Raw genomic sequence first — 24,142 nt, forward strand, 5'->3', positions numbered from 1 at the left:
CAGATGGGATAAGAAGACAAGGAAGCAAGATGAATCCATTATTTTATATGAACTGACTAAGCCTGAGATGGTGAGATGGGATTATCCTGACATTAACCTCTACCATTCCTAAGAAAACTCCTACCTAGTATATAAACTAATCATTGTAATAAGATATAGTATAGCCATATTTGCTCATTAGTTAATAAATAATCCACCTTATTCTGACATTTCTAACGTACTCATGAATAGTTTTTATTCCTGCTATACAGTGCATTCAGAAATTCATCAGACCCTTTTATTTTTTTTCACATTTTGTTATGTTGCAAGCTAAAGTTAAAAAAAGGTAAGCTTCCCACATCATTCTGTACATAATACCCTATGATAAGAATGTGAAAAAGGAATTTTACAAGTTTTTGCAGACTTCCCAAAAAGGGAAAATTAAATTTTACATGCACCTAAAGAGGTTATTCAGGGGTAGAAACACAGTGCTAATTACTTCCAAAAACAGCACCACCTTTGTGTTTAGACCCTTTTCTATCTATTTAGACCCTTTGCTATGCCACCTGAAATTTGGAGGGCCTTCTATTTCACAAAGTGTGCCTCTACTACCACCACAGCATGAACAGAGAAGTAGATCAGTGATTAAACTTGAGCAAACTTTTGAAAAGTGTGGTTCATCAGACTCGCCAAACTTTTCGGGAATCATAAGTTCGGTTCGGCTCGAACCAGCAATGAAATAAGCCCCTAAGCATGTTTATAACACGGTTTTACACCTCTAAACCCCTGTATAACATTGTTGCTAATGTATTCAAGTAGTTTTAAACAGTTTTTTAGGCTCAGTTATCACGACATGCAGTAACCCATGGTAACTATTACAGCTTGCCCATTTTTTAGGCTTATTCACACCAAAATAAAGTGGCATAAAGTTTCCCTGGTTGTCGGTAGATGCCTGCCGGTGTTAATATGCACACAGAAGCATGGGAAGATACAGTGGATTTTTCCAAGCGTGCAAAAAATTATCCATTTGTTGTGAATGATGGGTTATATATGTGTAGGCCTGGCTGGAAGTAGCGTGATGGTGGATTGGTGTTACTAGTAGAATCCATCACACAGCAGGTGGTTGCCGACTGATGTTACTAGTGTATAGCATGAGATGGCAGAGTTTTGCCTGGCCTGGCTGGGAAATTATACTGAGACCACAGTAATGGATCAGAACTTTTTTTTTGGACATGTATTGCCCCTGGCCGTAGCTATTGCTCCATGTATCAACCATGGCATGCACTGTTCTGCACACAGACAAGTTCATGGAGCGGCCTAACCTTTCCGCCACATAATTGTGCAAAGCGGGGACAGCTTTCTTTGCAAAATAATGGTGACTAGGTGACTAGGTCCCGTCCCCCCCACTACACTCACTCTGTGCCATAAAATTTTTCCCTTTACCCCCCCCCCTGTGCCATTTCAATTCTCCACCTTTAACAACCAGTGTGCTACACAGTCCCCTCTCTCCTCTTCTCACCTGTCCTGTGTCCCCCAGTGTTCTCCAGGAGGCTCAGGTGCAGGCTCAGTGTCTCGGTGGGTCTGACAAGCAACGTCCTTCGCACGGCACTGTTAAGGGACATTCTCCCATTCTGCGTGACTCGTCAGTCCCAGCAGCCATCAATGTTCTCTGATTTAAAGTGGTCTGTGCTGCTGATCTTGAACAGGCAGCAAGCCAACGACAGACCTGGGGATTGCCAACGACACACTAGTGTTTTGTGGCACTCAATTTGGAAAGTCCTGGTCTAACTAAATGAAATAAACTCTATACTAAGTTGGTGGACAGATATGGAAGAGGAAACAATGCCTCAGGTTAGACTGTTAGGTGGAACTTCCCTCCATGTTCATAGTGATAGATAGCCCTAGTGATTCCTAACATATTTTTTAAATCACTTCATTTACTTAAATTGACTCCTTACCCTAGAAAAAAAAAGCTTGGCTACTAGGCGTCTCACTTCACTGCTATCTGCTCTTTATTTGTTAGGCTCAGTCCATCTCAAGTAACAGAAATACCAAATATGGGAGCAGGATTTCGCTAGTGCTATGTGTAAGAGGGACAAAAAGCCAGGGCTCTCTACCAGCAATCTATGAGCCTGTCTGCCTATTCCAGAGGATCCATGCCATGTGAAAGGTATATCTTTTTTATATATATATATATATATTCATACTTTTTTTTTTTTTTTTTAATATTCATACAGTATAAATTGGTTCACATAATACATATTACATATACCCCCTCCCCCCTCCCTGTGTGGAGACAAAAAAAACAAAAACACAGATTAGCTATTTAAACATGACTGGTTGGGAAGTTCCTGGCCATAGTTCCTGTTTATGACTGTATAATTGCCCACACTACCATTTACCCCACGCCCTCCCAAATTCTCTTTGCTTATTCTTTGATTTACCTATTCTAAATCTTTCGTAGCTTTTAATCCTATCCACCAGGCATAGCCACTGTTCAATATATGGGGGGTTAGGGTCAAACCATTTCCGTAGTATCAAGTATTTAGCAAGCATTACTACTTTCAACAGGAGATCCTTCAAGCTCCCAAAATCCTTCATATCTAACAATATTGCCAACCTAACACCCAAACTTTTTCTGCAGACAGTCCTCTATATGCCCCTAAAAACCTCTCACCTTTTTACAACTCCATATCAAATGTATAAAATGTGCTTTATCTTCCGAACATTTTGGACAAGTGGAGTCTTGCCTACAGCTGATCGACTCAAGAGACATTGGGGAATAATATAGTCTATAAACAAACCTTAACTGTAAATACTGGAATTTTTTATTTGAAGACCCCAGCACGACATTATTCAGAACTTTCTCCCATGTAGGACCTTCCAGGGGTCCTATATCTCTTTCCCATTTATTTTTAATCTGATCTTGGAATATAGACTTCATTGTGCTCTGTGATTGCATAATTTATGTGAAAGTTTGTGTGTTCCTATAATAAATTTATCTCTATCACTAGTGTATCTATCCACTTCCTTCAATTAAAGGTAGAAAAATTCCTTCCCATCCCTAATATGATATTCTACCCTCAGTGAATCAAAGGGTCTCAAATCCCCCTGATCATAAAGTTGATGTACAAATTCAATACTTTGAATCCAAAATTGCTTTTCCAAACCTCTATTAAATTCACAAAATGTATAATTCCCCCAAATCTTCGTGCATCCAAAACTGTGTTTTATTTCATTCCAAACTTTATAATATATCTCAAATATTGAGAAAAATTTAGGTGAGTGCTCCCTCGGTTGAAACATATTTCTATAGTCCCTTGAGTAAAAGTTTATCATAGGTTCCAAGATTTGCTTTATAACCTGTACTTTTGCCGCCAGGAGATAAAATCTAAAATTGGTAATGCCCATCCTCCTTTCCCTTCTGGAAGAGTAAGAGCTAAGTATTTTATTCTTACTCGACCTTTTCCCCATATTAATCTATTAAGAATTGCTTCTAGACCTTTAAACCAAGAGTTCGGTACATACTGGAGCGGACCTAATAACATAGAAAATCTGCGGTAAGAACATAATTTTTAGTGCTGCCTGTGATAACGATAATTTACACCATATATTAACTTTTTTCTTGATTTTTTCCTTCAAAGTTTTAATATTTGCATTCATTAATGTTTTACTATTTGATGTAATTCTATCCCTAAATATTTTAAGAATTCACCTTTTTTTTAACATGTTATGTCCTGATTTTTTTTTTTTTTTTTTTGTCCCTTCCACTACTGGCAATAGAAAAGATTTCTCCCAATTCACCTTCATTCCAGATATTTCTACAAATTCATCGACAATTTCCATTACTGTTGGTATCATATCATTAGGTTTAGCTAGAAATAATATCATATCGCCAGCATATAAAAGGATCTTGTTATTCTCTCCCTATATACTGAAAACACTTTATATCTACCGACTTCCTAACTGCCGGGGAGAGGGTGCAGCATTGTCTAGTTCCCCAAGAAAGTGGGAAAGCATCTGTCAATCTTCGATTAATTATTATACTAGCAACGGGGTCGATGTATAACAATTTCACCCATCTAATAAATCTTTCACCAAACCCAAACTGGTCCATAACTCGCCATAGAAACTCCCATTCCACCCTGTGAAAGGCTGTCATTGCATCCAATGACAGGGCAGAACGGGAGGAATCACCTTCCATCTGCATACTGGCCAAAATCTTTGCTATATTATCATGGATTTCCCTACCTGGTATAAAACCGGATTGGTCCAGGTATTACCTCAACCAATATTTACCACGTTTAATAATGAGATTGGTCTCAAAGCTGTGAGCTCTATTATAGACTGTTCTTTCTTAGGAATTAAGGTAATATTTGCCTCCATCATAGATGGGGGAGTTTGCCACCCTTAAAGGATTCATTAAAAAAAAAAAATAATGAGGGCAACAATATTTCCCCCCATTCCTTATATATCTCCACCGGGATACCATCTGGACCGGGAGCTGACTTTTCAGATAAAGAATCAAGCGCTGCTTTCACTTCCTCCAGATTCATAGGTCTTTCAAGATGATTCCTTAATAATTCTGTAAGTTTTGTTAACTTTATCCCCCCCATAAATAACTCACATTTATTCATAGAGAATTTAATATCTGATTTATATAGGCTAGAAAAAAATTCAAGAACTATATTTCTTTAGGCAGAGTTACTATTTCACCCCAGCCATCAGAATACTTCCAATATCCATACTACCCCTTTGTACCCTCAATAATTTGGCTAACAGACTGCCTTGTTTTGCCCCATCAATAAACTGTTCCTGTCCCCGAAAAAAAGCTTTATGTTGAGCCTTTTCCTGCAAAAATTTTGTAAAATTATATTGTGACTTTTTCAAACAATCATATTGTATTTGTACCGGATTCCTAGCAAACTCCCTCTCCCCTTCCATAACTTCCTCCTTCAATTTTTTTTTCCAGTTCTCCAAATTCCTTCTTCTTGAAATATTTACGGTACCTAAACAGTAATTCTCGAGTGTAGGCTTTAAAGGAATCCCATACTATTTGTATCAATATCAGCATTTGCTCTCTAAATTTAAAGTGTACAAAAACATATCTACCCCGATGGTCAATTGCTTTTTTCAATTATATCAATTGGAAGACTACTATGAAAATATAGTGACACCTCTGAGGAGAATTTGGAAAATTTTGAGTGTAATACAATTCTTGCCCACTTCCTATTCAGTGATTGCCCTGTCTCAGCCGTTACATGAGTTTCAACCAGGGCTATCACTGCAGGAAGGAATTTTCCACGCGGTCAAAAACTGCCCGTCTTTTATGTCTCTCTCCCATGCCACGGACGTTCCATAGAATAATCCTAAATGCCATTTAAATCAGAGAAGGAAATAGAAGGGAAAAAATAAAAAATAAAAAACTTCCACACAGGGAGTCCCCCCCTCCCCCAACAATTCTGCCATCCCAGCAGATCTCTTCCTGACATCAGTTTCACACCCCCTATCAACCCCCTACTGCCACCCATAATACAGGGGTGTACCCCAGGATCTTCTCCTCCTCTCCTCCCATGTCTCCTTCTTGCATCAGGACTGAATAACTTTATCTTGGTATAGCATTTGTTTGTTTAAACTGATTTGAAGATCGATATGTATGCATGCTGCTACTGGTATTTAAGGCTACCGTGAGGGTCTTAAGGTACTTTTCAATTTTCCCTGATGCTGTTTTTACGGAGTGCTTGGGGGAATTGCTCCCATCTGATCTTCTTTGTGTAGGTTTGGGAGGCATTCCACATCTGCAGCGGTACAAACACTTATCCCCTATCCTCAAGATAGGGGATAGATGTTTGATCGCAGGGGGTCCGAATGCTGGGGCACCCGGCGATTTCCTGTACTGGGCCGCGGCTCTCCCGTGCAGGGGGCATGCCAGCCGCAGCATGACGTTGCGGCCGGCACGCCTCCTCAATACATCTCTATGGGAGAGGCGGGGAGGCAGCATTCGTGCCTCCCCGCATCCCCCATAGAACTGTATGGGGACGGGGAGGAGACGGGGCGTCACCGTCGACCTCTAGGTCGACGCTACATCACCATGGGTGCTAATGGCGGTGCCCCGTTAGGGAGATCGAGGGGGGTCCCAGCGGTTGGACCCCCCGTGATCAAACACTTATCCCCTATCCTGTGGATCGGGGATAAGTGTAATTCCGCTGCAGTTGTCCTTTAATACCAACAATATACGGCGCTGTTCAGTAGATGAAATTCTGGGCAGATAAGATGTTCCCCATCTTCTCTTCTTTAAAGCAGAAGTCCGTCATGGAGCTGGCGTTTGTTGCAGCACTGCTGAATGCACTCCTCGGCAGCACACCAGGAGCTTTCCACGTGACTGCCTCATCATGTGGGGTCTCTCCTCCACCCACGCAGCCCCGAAACGGACCATCTCAAACTTCAGATAGGGGGAGAGATGCAGCAATCCTATCACTCACCATACTCCAACTTGCACAGTCTCACCACTTCATCTCCCCGGCAGCTCTTCTCTTCACCATGGCCCTTCTCACATTCCTCCATAATCTGTCTCCTCTTCTCCAGCGACCATTAGTCAGGCACCTTAACACACCATAGACCGATCCATCCCGTGCTCTCCCTCCCCAGCTTGGGGAAGTATCGCAGCTCCCAGGGAGAGGAGGAGGAGGAACCCTACAGTGCGTGCCTACGGCATGACATCCATCCTGACAACTAAGGCACCTCAGCTGTAGGTGTTTAGAGATGAGAAGAAATTAAAGGCTTTCTTCTCATCTCTAAACACCTATACAGTTCTAGGCAACTTTCCATTGTGTTATAACTACTGTATGTACACAGTTCTGCCTCCTGAATGTAATCCCATCTCCCTTCCCTTTAGCTTGTCAGAAGCAAAAGGTCAGTGCTTAGTGAAACCTAAATGTTGCTGTGCTGCTACAGTTTCTTTCTGCCCACACAGCACCTTGCAAAACCAGTAATCAGTAACCTATTTTCTCCACATGCCATCTATAGTACTGTAGTGTGTAAAGTATCCTCCAGCACAGTGCCAGCCTGTTCAGTCTGGTGTACTTTTACTAGCACTATGTCATTGCATAGAATGGAGAAGTACGTGCTATGCTGTAAGAAGTGCCTGTGCGTACTGATGGCAAACAGCCTGGCTCTGCCCTCCCCCTCCTCTAAAATAGATAGAAAGAGAAATAACTATGCACTATGAAGAGGACTCTGAGGGGCTTGATAACAGCAGGGAGAGAACTAAAACACATTGTTATGATTCTGAAGGGTAACTCTAACAAAATCATGCAGGTTTTAAATCTTCTTTGAAATGACAGGTATGTTTTAAGTATTAATAGGGACACTCCCAGTAAAAATCATTATGTCTGTCTATCTCACCTGCTGAAGGTAGCAGAGAATGTAATAGACCCCTCTCCCCCAGGCTATACTATATGTTGCCTATGGCTATCACTTCTTTTGCTGTATATTTCATTGATTTAGAGTTGAAAGAGATTCCACTTAAGTTCAACATAGAGTAATTACATTTAATGGCATCCAAAGTATAAAGAGCATGAAGAATAGGACATCCTCAAGTAATATTAATATGATAGAACTAATTGTTTCACAGAAGATCTTAACAAAAACAGTAGGACTAATGAATAAAGAATTTTGCTTTATACTCAGTCAGGAAAAACTGTTTGCAGCAGCAAAAGGTTAATGAGTGTAAAAATAGTTATAAACTATTAAAGATATTAAAGATAGAATATAGCAGCTGTCACAATACTGGTACTCCCATTACGAACCAATGCCTTCTTCATGTAGGCAGGGGGATTCATGCAAGTGCCAATGCTAAATCAGCATTTGGAGAGGGGCATTTGTGCAGATATGTAAGGACTGTGCATCATAACCTCATCATGTCGCACTAGTGATCTAAAACAGCGGCATAAAGAAGGACAAGATTGGTGTGCATACACATACCTTTAACGTGAAAATCATACATAACCATAAAGAAAGGAAAAACACTGAACACCAAATAACATTTGATACATGAAACGAGAAAAGTAAAATACCACACATTTCTTTTTGTGTACTGATGATCCTTTTCCTTTGCTGTCCTCTTGCCACTGTGTTTGATTTATGCTCTACCATAAGACCCCAGACACAAAACTCTGCAGAATAACCGTACCACCTTCAGACTTTTTGGTAGAATAAAAAAACAAAAAACTAAAAAGTCTATGCTGAAGATTTCAATCTATGCTTAGGATATGTAACAAGTAAGTTTGCATAGTAATGCTACATACCTTCTCCGATCATCGAGACACCAACAGACATTCCAAGAAATTTGCTTTTGGTCCATACATGAGCATTTACGCACATCATCTTTTCTTTGCATTCACAATAAAAACAGGAAACAGGAGGGTGATGAGAGACTTGTTCAGCCACAAAACGCACTTTGTAGGATTCATTTTCAGATCCCTGGGTGGTGTTCATTTCTTTGGCTTGTACAGAGGCACAATGAATTCTACAAGGTTTCACTTTATTCCTGGGGACATCCCAACTGCAGTGAAATGTTTCACCTATAATTGGGTTATAGGGTTTCTTAGCAACTGCTCCTTTACGACCTTCATGGAAGGCTGTCAAGTAATATTCCACAAAACAGATCATGCGTTCCTCGGGGGTTGTCCCTGCAGCAATGGACAAAAACATATCGGGATGTGCCATGAAGTTTGCATACATTTCTAGCAGGGACCTTTTCTCCAAAATAAAGGTTGGTAGAACTACCTGTTATGGAAGCAAATGAAATATGAAGCTTTAGTAATTATATGATGAATACCGTAAGATGAGTAAAACGTCACATCTCAAATGTTTGTAAATTACATGCTTTCTTAAATAGAGCTTAAGGTAATGATTCAGACACTGTAAAAGAAAAAATAATGATCATAATAATAAAGCATATCACTTTAACTCCTTAAGGACATGCACCGTAAATGTACGGCATTGCATAGCATCACTTAGCACACAGTGCTGTACATTTACGGCACAACTGTGACGCAAGCACAAGAGCTGCACTCGCTTCATTCCTGGCAGGTCTCGGCGGCTATCAGCCACCGCGGACCCACCAGTAATGACGGAGATCACGGCATCTGCGTCATTTAAAATGGCTGATCTGATCGCCCGTGGCACTGCAGCGGAGATCAGATCAGCCAAGATGGTGGACAGAGGTCCCCTCCCCTGCCTCTGTCCGTCTCCCGGGGTCTTCTGCACTGCCCCTACCCCAATAAAGTTTTCCCCATATTAATACAAAAAAGCATAAAAAAAAAAAATAATAAACATTTGGTATCATTGCGTGCATAAATGTCTGAACTATAAAAATATAATGTTAATGATCCCCACGGCGAACGGGGAACGGCATAAATGTAAAAAAAACGCGATGAAAGTGTCACATATACAAACGTGGAACTAAAACAAACTACAGATCATGGTGCAAAAAATTAGTTCTTACACATCCCTGAATACGGAAAAATAAGAAAGCTAGAGGTGGTCAAAATAGGGCAATTTTAAACGTACTTCTTTTGTAAAAAAAAGTTTTAGATTTTTTAAAAGCAGTACAATAATAGAAATGTATATAACCATGGGTATCATTTTAATCATATTGACCCAGAGAATAAAGAAAACATGTCATTTTTACCGTAAAGTGTACAGTGCAAAAATGACACCCCCCAAATTAACAAAATTATGATTTTCGGTTAAATTTCCTTGCACAAAAACATTTTTTGTTTACCATACATTTTAGGAGAAAATAAGTGACAACATTACAAAGTACAACTGGTCAGGCAAAAAACAAGCCCTCACATGGGTCTGAGAATGGAAATATAAAACAGTTATGGATTTTAGAAGGCGAAAAGGAAAAATTGCTGTGTCCTTAACCTCTTAAGGACCCAGCCATTTTACACCTTAGGACCCGGCCATTTGTTGAACATCTGACCACTGTCACTTTAAACATTAATAACTCTGGAATGCTTTTAGTTATCATTCGGATTCCGAGATTGTTTTTTCGTGACATATTCTACTTTAACAAAGTGGTAAAATTTTTGGGTAACTTGCATCCTTTCTTGGTGAAAAATCCCCAAATTGTATGAAAATTTTTTAAATTTTGCATTTTTCTAACTTTGAAGCTCTCTGCTTGTAAGGAAAATGGATATTCAAAATATATATTTTTTTTATTCACATATACAATATGTCTACTTTATGTTTGCATCATAAAATTGACAAGTTTTTACTTTTGGAAGACATCAGAGGGCTTCAAAGTTCAGCAGCAATTTTCCAATTTTTCACAAAATTTCCAAACTCACTATTTTTCAGGGACCAGTTCAGGTTTGAAGTGGATTTGAAGGGTCTTCATCTTAGAAATACCCCACAAATGACCACATTATAAAAACTGCACCCCCCAAAATATTCAAAATGATATTCGGTCAGCCTTTTAACCCTTTAGGTGTTTCACAGGAATAGCAGGAAAGTGAAGGAGAAAATTCACAATCTTCATTTTTTACACTCGCATGTTCTTGTATACCCAATTTTTGAATTTTACAAGGGGTAAAAGGATAAAATGTATACTTATATATAAGGTAAGGACATACCTCATATGTCTATGTAAATTGTTCGGCGGGCGCAGTAGAGGGCTCAGAAGCGAAGGAGCGACAAGGGGATTTTGGAGAGTACGTTTTTCTGAAATGGTTTTTGGGGGGCATGTTGCATTTTGGAAGCCCCTATGGTGCCAGAACAGCAAAAAAAAAAAAAAAACACATGCCATACCATTTTGGAAACAAGACCCCTTGAGGAACGTAACAAGGAATTAAGTGAGCCTTAATACCCCACATGTGTTTCACGACTTTTTCATATGTAAAAAAATAAAATAAAATTTCACTAAAATGTGTGTTTCCCCCCAAATTTCACATTTTTGCAAGGGTTAATAGCAGAAAATACACCCGAAAATTTGTAACCCCATCTCTTCTGAGTATGGAGGTACCCCATAAGTTGACCATAAGTGCACTACGGGCGAACTACAATGCTCAGAAGAGAAGGAGTCATATTTGGCTTTTTGAGAGCAAATTTTGCTCGGGGGCATTTAGGAAGCCCCTATGGTGCCAGGAGAGCAAAAAAACCCCACATGGCATACCAGTTTGGAAACTAGACCCCTTGAGGAATGTAACAAGGAATAAAGTGAGCCTTAATACCCCACAGGAGATACACGACTTTTGCATACGTAAAAAAAAATTTCACTAAAATGTGTGTTTCCCCCCAAATTTCACATTTTTGCAAAGGTTAATAGCAAAAAATACCCCCCAAAATTTGAAACATCGCAAACTTGAAGCCTGATACTCACCCTGTACATTCATAGGGGGGGGGGGGGGGGACCTCCAGCTGTTTCAAAACTACAACTCCCAGCATGCACAGTCTATCAGTGCATGCTGGTAGTTATAGTTTTGCAACAGCTGGAGGCACACGGGTTGGGAAACACTGAGTTAGGAAACAGACAATGTTTCCCAACCAGTGTGCCTCCAGTTGTTGCAAAACCACAACTCCCAAGCATTCTCAGGCAGGAAGTAGTAGTTCGGCAACATCTTTAGAGCCAGATGTTGCCGAACTACAACTCCCAGCATGCTTGGAGTTGTAGTTTTGCAACACCTGGAGGACTACAGTTTGCAGACCACTAATACAGTGGTTCCCAATCTGAGCCCTCCCAGATGTTGCAAAACTACAACTCCCAGTATGCCAAACTGTCCAGGCATGCTGGGAGTTGTAGTTCTGCAACATCTGAAGGGCCAGATGTTACAGAACTACAACTCCCAGCATGCCTGGACAGTAAGGGCATGCTGAGGATGTGTAGTTTTGCAACATCTGGAAGGGCACAGTGGTCTCCAAACTGTGGACCTCCAGATGTTGCAAAACTGCAACTCCCAGCATGCCCAGACGCCAAGGGCTGTTTGGGCATGCTGGGAGTTGTAGTATACATGGCGAAGTGCATTGCTGTAAAGGGCCCGACCGCGGCTGAAGATCCACTCACCTGTCGCCGCCGTCTTCATCGCCGGGATCCGGGTCTTCAGGGACGAGGTAAGTACCGGGGCCGGGCCCCAGCACTCCCCCGTCCCCCGCCGCGTCCTCCGGTCTTCCTCCCGTCCTCTCCGGACTTCAAGGGGCCGGGCAGGGCGGGAGGAAGTAACCGCCCCCCCCCCCTGCGATTAGTTGGTTAGCTAACCGAAGAATCGCAGGGGATAGGAGGAGGTGGCAGGCTTGCCACCTCGCTCCTATACTTTAGCAGGGTCCTGGCTGGGATCATGCAAAATTACCGGGCGGTCGGGTCCCAGAGACCCGATCAGCCCGGTATCGCCACAGATCGCAGGGGCGATTTCCCTTTGCGATTTGGGCCTACATGGCCCCCCTCAGCGTTTGCCCTGGATGCCTGCTGAAGCATTTCAGCAGGCATCCGGTTCCGATCTCTGCCCGGCGCGCGGCAGGGACCGGAAAACTCCAGGGCGTATGGATACGCACTGGGTCCTTAAGGCCCAGGGTGTGAGGGCGTATCCATACGCCCTGGGTGCTTAAGAGGTTAACCCCTTCATGACCCAGCCCATTTTCACCTTCATGACCTGGGCATTTTTTGCAATTCTGACCACTGTCACTTTAAACATTAATAACTCTGGGATGCTTTTACTTATCATTCTGATTCCGAAATTGTTTTTTCGTGACATATTCTACTTTATGTTATTGGTAAAATTTCACTGATATTTGTATACTTTCTTGGTAAAAAAATCTAAAAATTTCATGAAAATTTTGAAAATCTAGCATTTTTCTAACTTTGAAAGTCTCTGCTTGAAAGGAAAATGGATATTCCAAATAACTTACATATTGATTCACATATACAATATGTCTACTTTGTGTTTGCATAAAAAAATTGACATGTTTTTACTTTTGGAGGGCACCAGAGGGCTTCAAAGTTCCGCAGCAATTTTCCAATTTTTCTCAAGATTTTCAAAATCGTAATTTTTCAGGGCCCAGTTCAGGTTGGAAGTGGATTTTAAGGGTCTTCATATTAGAAATACCCCATAAATGACCCCATTATAAAAACTGCACCCCCAAAGTATTCAAAATGACATTCAGTAAGTGTTTTAACCCTTTAGGTGTTTCACAGGAATAGCAGCAAAGTGAAGAAGAAAATTCAAAATCTTCATTTTTTACACTCGCATTTTCTTGTAGACCCAATTTTTGAATTTTTACAAGGGGTAAAAGGAGAGAAATCACCCTAAAATTTGTAACCCAATTTCTCTCGAGAAAGGAAATACCTCATATGCGTATGTAAAGTGTTCGGCGGGCGCAGTAGAGGGCTCAGAAGGGAAGGAGCGACAATGGGATTTTGGAGAGTGACTTTTTCTGAAAGGGTTTTTTGGGGGCATGTCCCATTTAGGAAGCCCCTATGGTGCCAGAACAGTGGACTCCCCCCCACATGTGACCCCATTTTGGAAACTATACCCCTCATGGAATTTAATAAGGGGTGCAGTGAGCATTTACACCCCACTGGCGTTTGACAGATATTTGAAACAGTGGACTGTGCAAATCAAAAATTTTATTTTTCATTTTCACAGACCACTGTTCCAAAAATCTGTCATACACCAGTGGGGTGTAAATGCTCACTGCACCCCTTATTACATTCCGTGAGGGGTGTAGTTTCCAAAATGGGGTCACATATGGATATTTATTGTTTTGCGTTTGTCAGAACTGCTGTAACAATCAGCCACCCCTGTGCAAATCGCCTCAAATGTACATGGCGCACTCTCCCTTCTGGGCCTTGTTGTGCGCCCCCAGAGCACTTTGCGCCCACATATGGGGTATCTCCGTACTCAGGAGAAATTGCGTTACAAATTTAGAGGGTCTTTTTTCCCTTTTACCTCTTTTGAAAATGAAAAGTATAGGGCAACACCAGCATGTCAGTGTAAAAAATTTATTTGTTTACACTAACATGCTGGTGTAGACCCCAAGTTCACCTTTTCATAAGGGGTTAAAGAAGAAAAAGCCCCCCAAAATTTGTAAGGCAATTTCTCCCGAGTACGCCATATGTGTCCCAAAACTGTTGCCCTGAAATACGACAGGGCTCCAAAGTGAGAGAGCGCCATGCGCATTTGAGGCCTGAATTAGGGATTTGCATAGGGGTGGACATAGGGGTATTCTATGCCAATGATTCCCAAACAGGGTGCCTCCAGCTGTTGCAAAACTCCCAGCATGCCTGGACAGTCAATGGCTGTCCGGCAATACTGGGAGTTATTATTTTGCAACAGCTGGAGGCTCAGTTTTGGAAACAGTAGCGTACCGGACGTTTTTCATTTTTTTGGGGGCGGGAGGGGGCTGTGTAGGGGTATGTGTATATGTAGTGTTTTTTACTTTTTATTTTAGGTTAGTGTTAGTGTAGTGTAGTGTTTTTAGGGTACAGTCACATGGGCAGAGGTTCACAGCAAGTTTGCCGCTGGAAGTTTGAGCTGCAGCGCAAAATTTGCGCCATCTCAAACTTGCAGCACTCACTGTAAACCTCCGCCCATGTGAGTGTACCCTGTACATTCACATTGGGGGGAGGGGGCAAACATCCAGCTGTTGCAAACTCCAAGCATGCCCTTTGGCTGTCCGTGCATGCTGGGAGTTGTAGTTTTGCAACAGCTGGAGGAACACTGGTTTGGAAACACTAAGTTAAGTAATAAACTTTCAAGTGTTTTGAAACCAAACTTAGTGTTTCCAAACCAGTGTGCCTCCAGCTGTTGCAAAACTACAACTCCCAGCATGCATGGTCTGTCAGTGCATGCTGGGAGTTATAGTTTTGCAACAATTGCAACAGCTGGAGGCACTGAGGTAGGAAACGGACAATGTTTCCCAACTAGTGTGCCTCCAGTTGTTGCAAAACTACAACTCCCAGCATGCCCAGACTGCCCAGGCATGCTGGAAGTTGTAGTTCGGCAATATCTGAAGGATCAGATGTTGCCGAACTACAACTTCCAGCATGCTTGGGCAGTCTGGGCATGCTGGGAGTTGTAGTTTTGCAACATCTGGAGGTCCAAAGTTTGGAGACCACTGTATAATGGTCTCCAATCTGTGCTCTTCCAGATGTTAGAGAACTACAACTCCCAGCATGCCTGGACAGACTGAGCATGCTGGGAGTTGTAGTTTTGCAACATCTGGAAGAGCACAGATTGGAGACCATTATACAGTGGTCTCCAAACTGTGGGCCTCCAGATGTTGCAAAACTACAACTCCCAGCATGCCCAGAAAGCCAAAGGCTGTCTGGGCATGCTGGGAGTTGCAGTTTCGAAACTCTCAGAGGCAGCAGTGAGATCGCTTTACGGCGATCTCACTGCTGCCAATGAAGATGCCGCACTGCTGCTGCAAACTCACCGCCGGGACGCAGCGCAGTCGGGACCGCATGGAGGACGCCGGGACCGCTCGGGACACCGCTCGGACGGGTAAGTGACGCCGGGGGACGGGTCAGGGACACTTAGCAGAGTGGTGTGTGTCCCGATCCCCGTGATCGGAACTCACACACCGCGCTGCTAAGTATTTTCATAGCGAAACGCTGCTATCAGCTAGTCAGATTTGACCAGCTGATAGCAGCGATCGCTGGGGGGGGGGGCGATCGCTGGGGGGTTACCGGGCGCTGCGGGATGCCGCGAGTAGCGGCAGTAATGTTCTGGTGGAAAACTTTTTTATTTTTTTTTAAATCAACTGGTGCCAGAAAGTTAAACAGATTTGTAAATCACTTCTATTTAAAAAAATCTTAATCCTTCCAGGAGTACATTAGCTGTGTATACTACAGAGGAAATTATTTTCTTTTTGGAACACAGAGCTCTCTGCTGACATCACGAGCACAGTCTCTGCTGACATCTCTGTCCATTTTAAGAACTGTCCAGAGTAGGAGAAAATCCCCATAGCAAACATATGCTGCGCTGGACAGTTCCTAAAATGGACAGAGATGTCAGCAGAGAGCACTGTGTTCAAAAAAGAAAATAATTTCCCCTGTAGTATTCAGCAGCTAATAAGTACTGGAAGGATTAAGATTTTTTAAATTTACAAATCTGTTTAACTTTCTGGCACCAGTTGATTAAAAAAATGGGTCAAAATGGGCTGTGTCCTTAACCCCTTAAAGACCCGGGGTTTTTCCGTTTTTGCATTTTCGTTTTTTCCTCCTTACCTTTATAAAATCATAACTCTTTCAATTTTGCACCTTAAAATCCATATGATGGCTTATTTTTTGCGCCACTAATTCTACTTTGTAATGACATCAGTCATTTTACCCAAAAATCTACGGCAAAACAGAAAAAAAAAACATTGTGCGACAAAATGTAAAAAAAAATGCCATTTTGTAAATTTTGGGGGCTTCCGTTTCTACGCAGTACATTTTTCTGTAAAAATAACACCTTCTATTTATTCTGTAGGTCCATACAATTAAAATGATACCCTACTTATATAGGTTTGATTTTGTCGTACTTCTGGAAAAAATCATAACTACATGCAGGAAAATGTATACGTTTAAAATTGTCATCTTCTGACCCCTATAACTTTTTTATTTTTTTTGCGTACGGGCGGTATGAGGGCTCATTTTTTGCAGCGTGATCTGAAGTTTTTAGCGGTACCGTTTTTATATTGATCAATACATTTGCACGTACGCCATGTACGCACGTACGCCATTGACCGTGCGGTATAATTAATTATATATTTTTATAATACAGACATATTCCTCACGCGGTGATACCACATATGTTTATTTTTATTTACACTGTGTTTTTTTTTTTTAAACGGGAAAAGGGGGGCGATTCAAACTTTTATTAGGGAAGGGGTTAAATGATCTTTATTCACTTCATTTATCTTTTCCCTTTTTTTTTTTTTTTTTTGCAATGTTCCAGCTCCCATAGGGGGCTATAACACTGCACACACTGATCTTTCTCATAGGAAACCATTGATTAATGGCTCTGCCGATTGACTGCTCTGCCGTGGCCCCACGTTATAGAACGGGAGCAGACTCAGGATGTACGTCCTGGGTCCTTAACAGGTTGAGGGGTTAAAGGGGTACTCCAGTGGAAATTACTTCTATTAAAAAATCTTAATCTGTCCAGTACTTATTAGCAGCTGTATACTACATAGGAAATTCTTTTCTTTTTGGATTTATTTTCTTTCACAACCACAGTGCTCTCTGCTGACACCACTGTCCATGTCAGGAACTGTCCAGAGCAGGAGAAAATCCCTATAGCAAACATATGCTGCTCTGGACAGTTTCTAAAATGGACAGAGGTGTCAGCAGAGAGCACTGTGGTAGTGACATAAAAGAAATCCCAAAAGAAAAGAATTTCCTCTGGAGCATACAGCCGCTAATAAAGATAGAATATACTGGAAGGATTAAGAATTTTTATTAGAAGTAATTTACAAATCTGTTTAACTTTCTGGCACCAGTTGATTAAAAAAAAAAAAGTTTACACAGGAGTACCCCTTTAATTGTCATTAGAAATAAAATAAAAATAATTCTACATTGAAACCACATTGTCAATAATTGGATCTGGCCAGAGAAAGTTTGCTTTATATTGATAGGGTATTACTGGCACAATATTTATATAGCTGTGACCTTGAACTGTGTTATTTTACAGTACACAGTTATTTATGATTTGTATTATTATAATTAGTGCATTTACGGTAACATCTGCAGTCCTTTGCATTACTGTTTAAATCTTATTTGCAATTCAGATACATGGTAGTTTTTTTTTTTTTTTGTAAATCCTGCCACAACAACTATGGGGGTCACGGTCTCCACTCATACAGAGTAGTAGGCCTCATAGTTATTGACACCATAGTCACCATGGAATCTCAGTACATCTCAACTTAATTGTGTGTTAAATAGAATAAACATCATTATACAGGACTCCAAATGCATTGTATGGCCATAGACTGGGATTATAAAAATCAGGTTGCCTTCAGCCACTATTAGTGAGAGCTTAAAGGGGTTCTCTATTCTGGAAAATCCCTACATGCTGCAAGTGTGCCTTCCCAGCAATCAGCTGTCATTTGTGTAGAAACCTGTAAGTGTTCAGTTTCCCTGCAGTACCACCACAGCGTATGTTAATGCCTATGGATTCATTTAAAAGAAGTAAAAAAAACACATTTTCAAAGTGTCTATAGCCTTTAACCCCTTAAGAAAAATGGGCATATATGTACATCCTGGTGCGATGGTACTTGGGAGGACTCATTCGACCACCTGGGCATAATTGGGGAAGTCCGATGAGTCAGAATAAACGCTCGAAGTTCCTTTACCTGCCTCCCAGCGGCCAGAGTAGTAGATTGCCGATATTACTGATCATTGCTATATGCATAGCACTAATCAGAATTCACAATGTAGGCCCAGAATCTTGTGTGAGAGAAAAAGTGGAGATATTTTCCCACAGCAACCAATCACAGCTCAGCTTTCACTTTACCAGAGCTCATTAAGACAAGAAGGCTGAGGTGTGATTGGTTGTTGTGGGAAAATCTCTCCACTTTTTCTCTCAGACAGTTTGATAAATCTGGGCCTCTAATGATCTATAAAGTCAAGTAAGTTTAAAAAAAATAAAAAAATTTAAAACAAAGTCCAAAATTGCTGCTTTTTGGTCACATCCCATCCCCAAAAAAGGAAATAAGCGATTTTAAACATTCTAATTTTGTTTAAATTTTTTTTTTTTTTTAAGGAAATACAGGGTGGGCCATTTATATGGATACACCTTAATGAAATGGGAATGGTTGGTGATATTAACTTTCTGTTTGTGGCACATTAGTATATGTGAGGGGGAAATCTTTTCAAGTTGGTTGGTGACCATGGCGGCCATTTTGAAGTCGGCCATTTTGAATCCAACTTTTGTTTTTTCAATAGGAAGTGGGTCATGTGACACATCAAACTTACTGGGAATTTCACAACAAAAACTATGATGTGCTTGGTGTTAATGTAACTTTATTCTTTCATGAGTTATTTACAAGTTTCTACAGCCATTGACATGTCGTCGAGGTTAACATGTGAGGAGCGGATAGAAATTGTGTTGATGTCTGGTGAATTCAGTAACCGGGTCATTGCAGCAGATTTCAATGCAAGACACCCTACGAGACCACCCATCTCCCATGCTACAGTTAGCAAACTGCTTGCTAAGTTTCATGAAACTGGTTCAGTGTTAGATTTGCCAAAATGTGGACGCATGAAATCTGTCACTAATGAAGAAACATCAGTGGCTGTCCTAACTTCATTCAGCAAGAGCCCACAGCAAAGCACTCACCGCATGTCACTGGAGAATGGTATTAGTCGAACATCCCTTCAGCGGATATTAGCTACTCACAAATGGCACCCTTACAAACTCCAGTTACTGCAGCATCTCAACGTGGATGACCCAGATCGGCGCACTGAATTTGCAGAATGGGCAAAACAAAAATTGGAACAGGACCTTCAGTTTAAGCAGAAGATTTTGTTCAGTGATGAGGCAAACTTTTATGTGAATGGTGAAGTTAACAAACAAAACCACCGCTATTGGTCTGACACTAACCCACATGGGATAGATCCCTCCAAGACTGTTGGAACACAAAAATTGATGGTATGGTGTGTGTCAGGCCCAAGGCCTGATTATGGAAACATACATGTGTTTTATAATTGTATCTGTGTATAAACTAAGACCTGGGGGTGAGGGTCATTCAGACTGTGGGTTTGTGTATTGCATTTTATTGGGGGTCTGACTGTTTGGTATCTCCTTTGAAGTCATGCACCTGTTCCCATCATATAATCAAACAGATAAGGGGTCAGGAAGAGAGATGCCCCACCTGGTGGAATCAGAGGGGAGGGGGGGAATGGAGTTTCCCTCCAAAGAAGCAGATAAGACTTAAAATGCTGGACTCAACTGTTGTTGAAGGCTGTGCCAAAAGCTGACAAGAGCTGGACTCTCACTGACAAGGACGGCTATACCATCATGCTGTAAGAACTTCATCTTTTGTTTTCTGAACTTGCCTTCCCAAACTCTTTTATATATTTTTATACCTGTATGTCATTTGTTTCTGTATTTTTTATATATATAGATATATATATATATATATATATATATATATATATATATAGCACTGTGATACCTTTTATCAGATTAAATGTTTAATTAATCAGCTCTGGTCTTTGATCTCTAAATAAAGGAGCTCTGGTGGAAACACGTTTATCTAAGGGTTAATTTGGTGACTTGCTGGGACTAGTAGTGGATACCCAGAGGTCTGGTGGCCTTAACCCGTGCAACATCACACTATCTCTAATGTCTTGGCTGGACCGATAGGGTGTGATCATGACAGTGTGGTATAAAGATAGTGGGGCCATTCTTCAACAATGGAAACCTAGAGGCCACTGGATATGCGAAATTGCTACATGATGATGTGTTTCCCTCTTTATGCACTGAAGTTGGCACATTTCCTGAGTTTTTCCAGCAAGATGGTGCACCACCACATTATGGGTGTCAGGTCCGAGCATTCCTAGATGAACAGTTTCCTGGAAAGTGGATTGATCATCGTGGGCCAGTTGAATGGCCCCCAAGGTCACCCGATCTGACCCCCTTAGACTTTTATCTTTTGGGTCATCTGAAGGCAATTGTCTATGCTGTGAAGATACGAGATATGCAGCACCTGAAACTACGGAAACTGGAAGCCTGTGCTAGCATTTCTCCTGCGGTGTTGCTATCAGTATGTAAAAAGAGTGGGAGAAGAGGGTTGCATTGACAATCCAACACAATGGGCAGCACATTGAACACATTTTATAAGTGGTCAGAAACTTGTAAATAACTCATGAAAGAATAAAGTTACGTTAAAACCAAGCACATGATTGTTTTTCTTGTGAAATTCTCAATAAGTTTGATGTGTCACATGACCCTCTTCCTATTGAAAAAACTAAAGTTGGATTCAAAATGTCCGACTTCAAAATGGCCACCATGGTCACCACCCATCTTGAAAAGTTTCCCCCCTCACATATACTAATGTGCCACAAACAGGAAGTTAATATCAGCAACCATTCCCATTTTATTAAGGTGTATCCATTTAAATGGCCCACCCTGTACAGTAATACTAAAGCACGAAAAAGCACTTCATAAAAACTAAACCTTTCAAAAGTTCTCATTTAAATTTTACCACAAAATAATATTTTCTAGGTTGCGCCATACATTTTTTGGTTAAAATAAATGGTGTCATTGTAAAATTACAATTGGGTGCACAAAAAACATGGGATGGGAAAATAAAAGACATATGAATCTAAAAAGGCGAGGAGTAAAAAATGAAAATGTAAAAATGAAACTGGCTGTGTCCTTAAGGTTAAAATGGGCTGTGTCCTTAAAGGGGTACTCCGGCCCCAAGACATCTTATCCCCTATCCAAAGGATAGGGGATAAGATACCTGATTGCGGGGGTCTCGCCACTGGGGACCCCCACAATCTTTCATGCAGAGCCCAGCTATCATCAGCCTCTGGAGCGAACATCGCCCAGGATCTGATGAATCACGATCACGGGGCCAGAGTATCGTGACGGCAAGGCTCCGCCCGCATGGGATCTCACGCTACGACCCCACAATGCAAGCCTATGGGAGGGGGCGTGACAGCTGTCATGCCCCCTCCCATAGGCTTGCATTGAGGGGATGGATAGGGGATAAGATGTCTTAGAGCCAGAGTACCCCTTTAAAGCATACCTATGCATTTAAAAGATTTTTAGATTTTCATGCTCACACTATTGTTACTGAGGTAGAAAAGTAATCTTCTGCCAAGTGTAACGTGTTTATTGACACAGTGCTAGTTACAAGAAATGACGCATTTCGGCAAAAGCCTTACTCCGACTGACATACCCCCAGCTCATATCCCGACCCTGTATCTAATCCTCATATCCCATCCTCTGGTGGGACTGAGTTGTGATGAAGATATTGTAAGCTGAAAATAAAAGGAGTGTGGCTTAAACGGTGGGTGTGTCTTTGCAAGTTGTTGCATGGAATTCAGGGAGGGTGTGGCTTGCCAGTGACTGACGCATTTACCAGGAGATGCAGAGCGGAGCATGTGGAGTAAGGTACCAGAAGTCCCATATACTTGCATGGGACTCAAAACAAATACCCCATCCTTCACATATGGGGGTAGGTTAGGGATTAATTTAACTATTATATATATTTTTATTTTACATATAAGTAACATGTTACCAAGTATTAGTGAAATAACTCCAGCTTTGGCCAAAACGCGTAATTTCCTGTAATTAGAACTGTGTCAATAAACACGTTAAATAAACAATAAACACTTGGCAGAAGATTACAGTGAGTGCCGGGATTTGTTTTCTACTTGTGTACTGCCTTTCGCATGCACCACTACGGGACCCAAGTGCCGACCGATTCCTTTGTTTTCTATTGTTAATGAGCACCTGAGAATCCCCTCCATGGTGCACAGATATTTTTCAATCTCTTCATTTCAAAGGGCAGGACAAGAGATGGTTTGTTAGCCAGTAGTATTCACACAAGTACTTAATTTCTCTTCTTGGCCAATCACAGGAAAGCATCTACTCCTCTCTGCTAAGCCGTGGCACAGCACTGGACTGAACATTCCGGCACTCTGTTGAAGGATAATTTATCATTTACAAAGTACAGTACTAGAGATAGCATGTGAAAGAAAAATTATTTAGTTATTGATGAACTGCATTTCCAAAGTGCTATGTAAGAAGAATAACAGTGAAGAGGCAGCACTGTGTACAAAGGAAGAGTTCAAGTATTAACACAAAGGACAGCTGCCCAGAACTTTACAGGTGGTAAGAGAGAACAAGGAATCCGTGATTTACCTTTCAGGAACAGTGTGGACCATCTGGAGCACAGTGTGTACCCTCTCAAGGAGACAAACAAACTCTCTCTTCTGCATTGCACTAAGCCCCACCCCCATTTAGTGTCATGTCCAAGTCTTTTTGCTTCCAGAAACGGAACTCCTCTAACAGGCAGTGTACAGTAGTTTTAAGGCAAGTCAGAAACCTGGTATTTAGGGCTTTTCTTCTGGGGTAAGGAGTAATTTTTGGTAAATAAATTGAAATGTAAATATGCATACGGTAACATAATTAGTGTCCATTCATATCAATAAGTTATCTGTATAATGTAGGGAAGGACTAGAGCAATAGATACTATTTGTAGCCACTACTCTTGCCAAAAATGAGCATCCTCTGCTCTAGTGACATAGAAAAGGAAAGAAGTGTTTAACCCCTTTGGGACTTTTGATTTTTAGAAGGTGAGGAGGAAAAAACGAAAGTGCAAAAATGGAAAAACCCTAACGCTTTCAGTTTTCCACAGACAGACCTCTATGAGGGCTTGTTTTATGCGCTACCAATTTCACTTTGTAATGACATCAATCATTTCACCACAAAATCTACATTGAAAAAAAATCATTTGTGGGACAAAATTGAACAAAAAAACTAATGCTATTTTGTAATTTTAAGCAGCTTCCGTTTCCATGCAGTGCACTCATCGGTAAAAATGACACCTTATCTTTTTTCTGTATCTCAATACAATTAAATTGATACCCAGCTTATATAGGATTTTGATTTGGTTTTACTTCTATTAAAAAATTATAACTTGTGCAAGAAAATCAGGACATTTAAAATTGTACTCTTCCGACCCCTAACTTTTTTTCTTTCGTATATGGGGATGTTTGAGGGCAAAATTTTTGCGCCGTAATCTTTAGTTTTTAATTGGCACCATTTTTGTTTTGACGGAACTTTTTGATTGCTTTTTATAATTTTTATACAAAATTACCAAATACACCATTTTGGACTTTATATTATACTTTAATTTTATAGTTCCGACATTTATGCACACGGCGATACCACATATGTTTATGTTTATTTTTATTTATTTATTTTTTAAGGGTACATTCCCACACGGCGTATTTGCTGCGTATTTGCTGCTGCGTATTTTATTTTCTCTGTTGAAGTCAATGGGTAGGAAAATAGGCAGCACCAAATACGCAGCAAATACGCAGCAAAATACGCCGTGTGGGAACATACCCTTAATGTGTAATTCATATTTATTAACTTTTTTTTTTTTTACACACCATTTTTTGTCCCCATAGGGGACGAATACATCTAATCCTTGG

General features: G+C 41.0%; 1 protein-coding gene across 3 annotated transcripts in view; it reads right to left on the reverse strand.

The window, feature by feature from the left end:
* The window catches only part of OSBPL10 (oxysterol binding protein like 10), an 857,577-nt gene that overhangs the window by 99,532 nt on the left and 733,903 nt on the right, over positions 1-24,142 (reverse strand). For all 3 annotated transcript variants that reach the window (XM_056520089.1, XM_056520090.1, XM_056520088.1), the window contains one exon: positions 8,286-8,766. In XM_056520089.1, coding sequence (XP_056376064.1) covers positions 8,286-8,766 — 481 coding nt within the window. The remainder of the gene's footprint in view (positions 1-8,285; positions 8,767-24,142) is intronic.

The sequence above is a fragment of the Hyla sarda genome, chromosome 5, assembly GCF_029499605.1.
Source record: "Hyla sarda isolate aHylSar1 chromosome 5, aHylSar1.hap1, whole genome shotgun sequence".
Classification (NCBI taxonomy): domain Eukaryota; kingdom Metazoa; phylum Chordata; class Amphibia; order Anura; family Hylidae; genus Hyla; species Hyla sarda.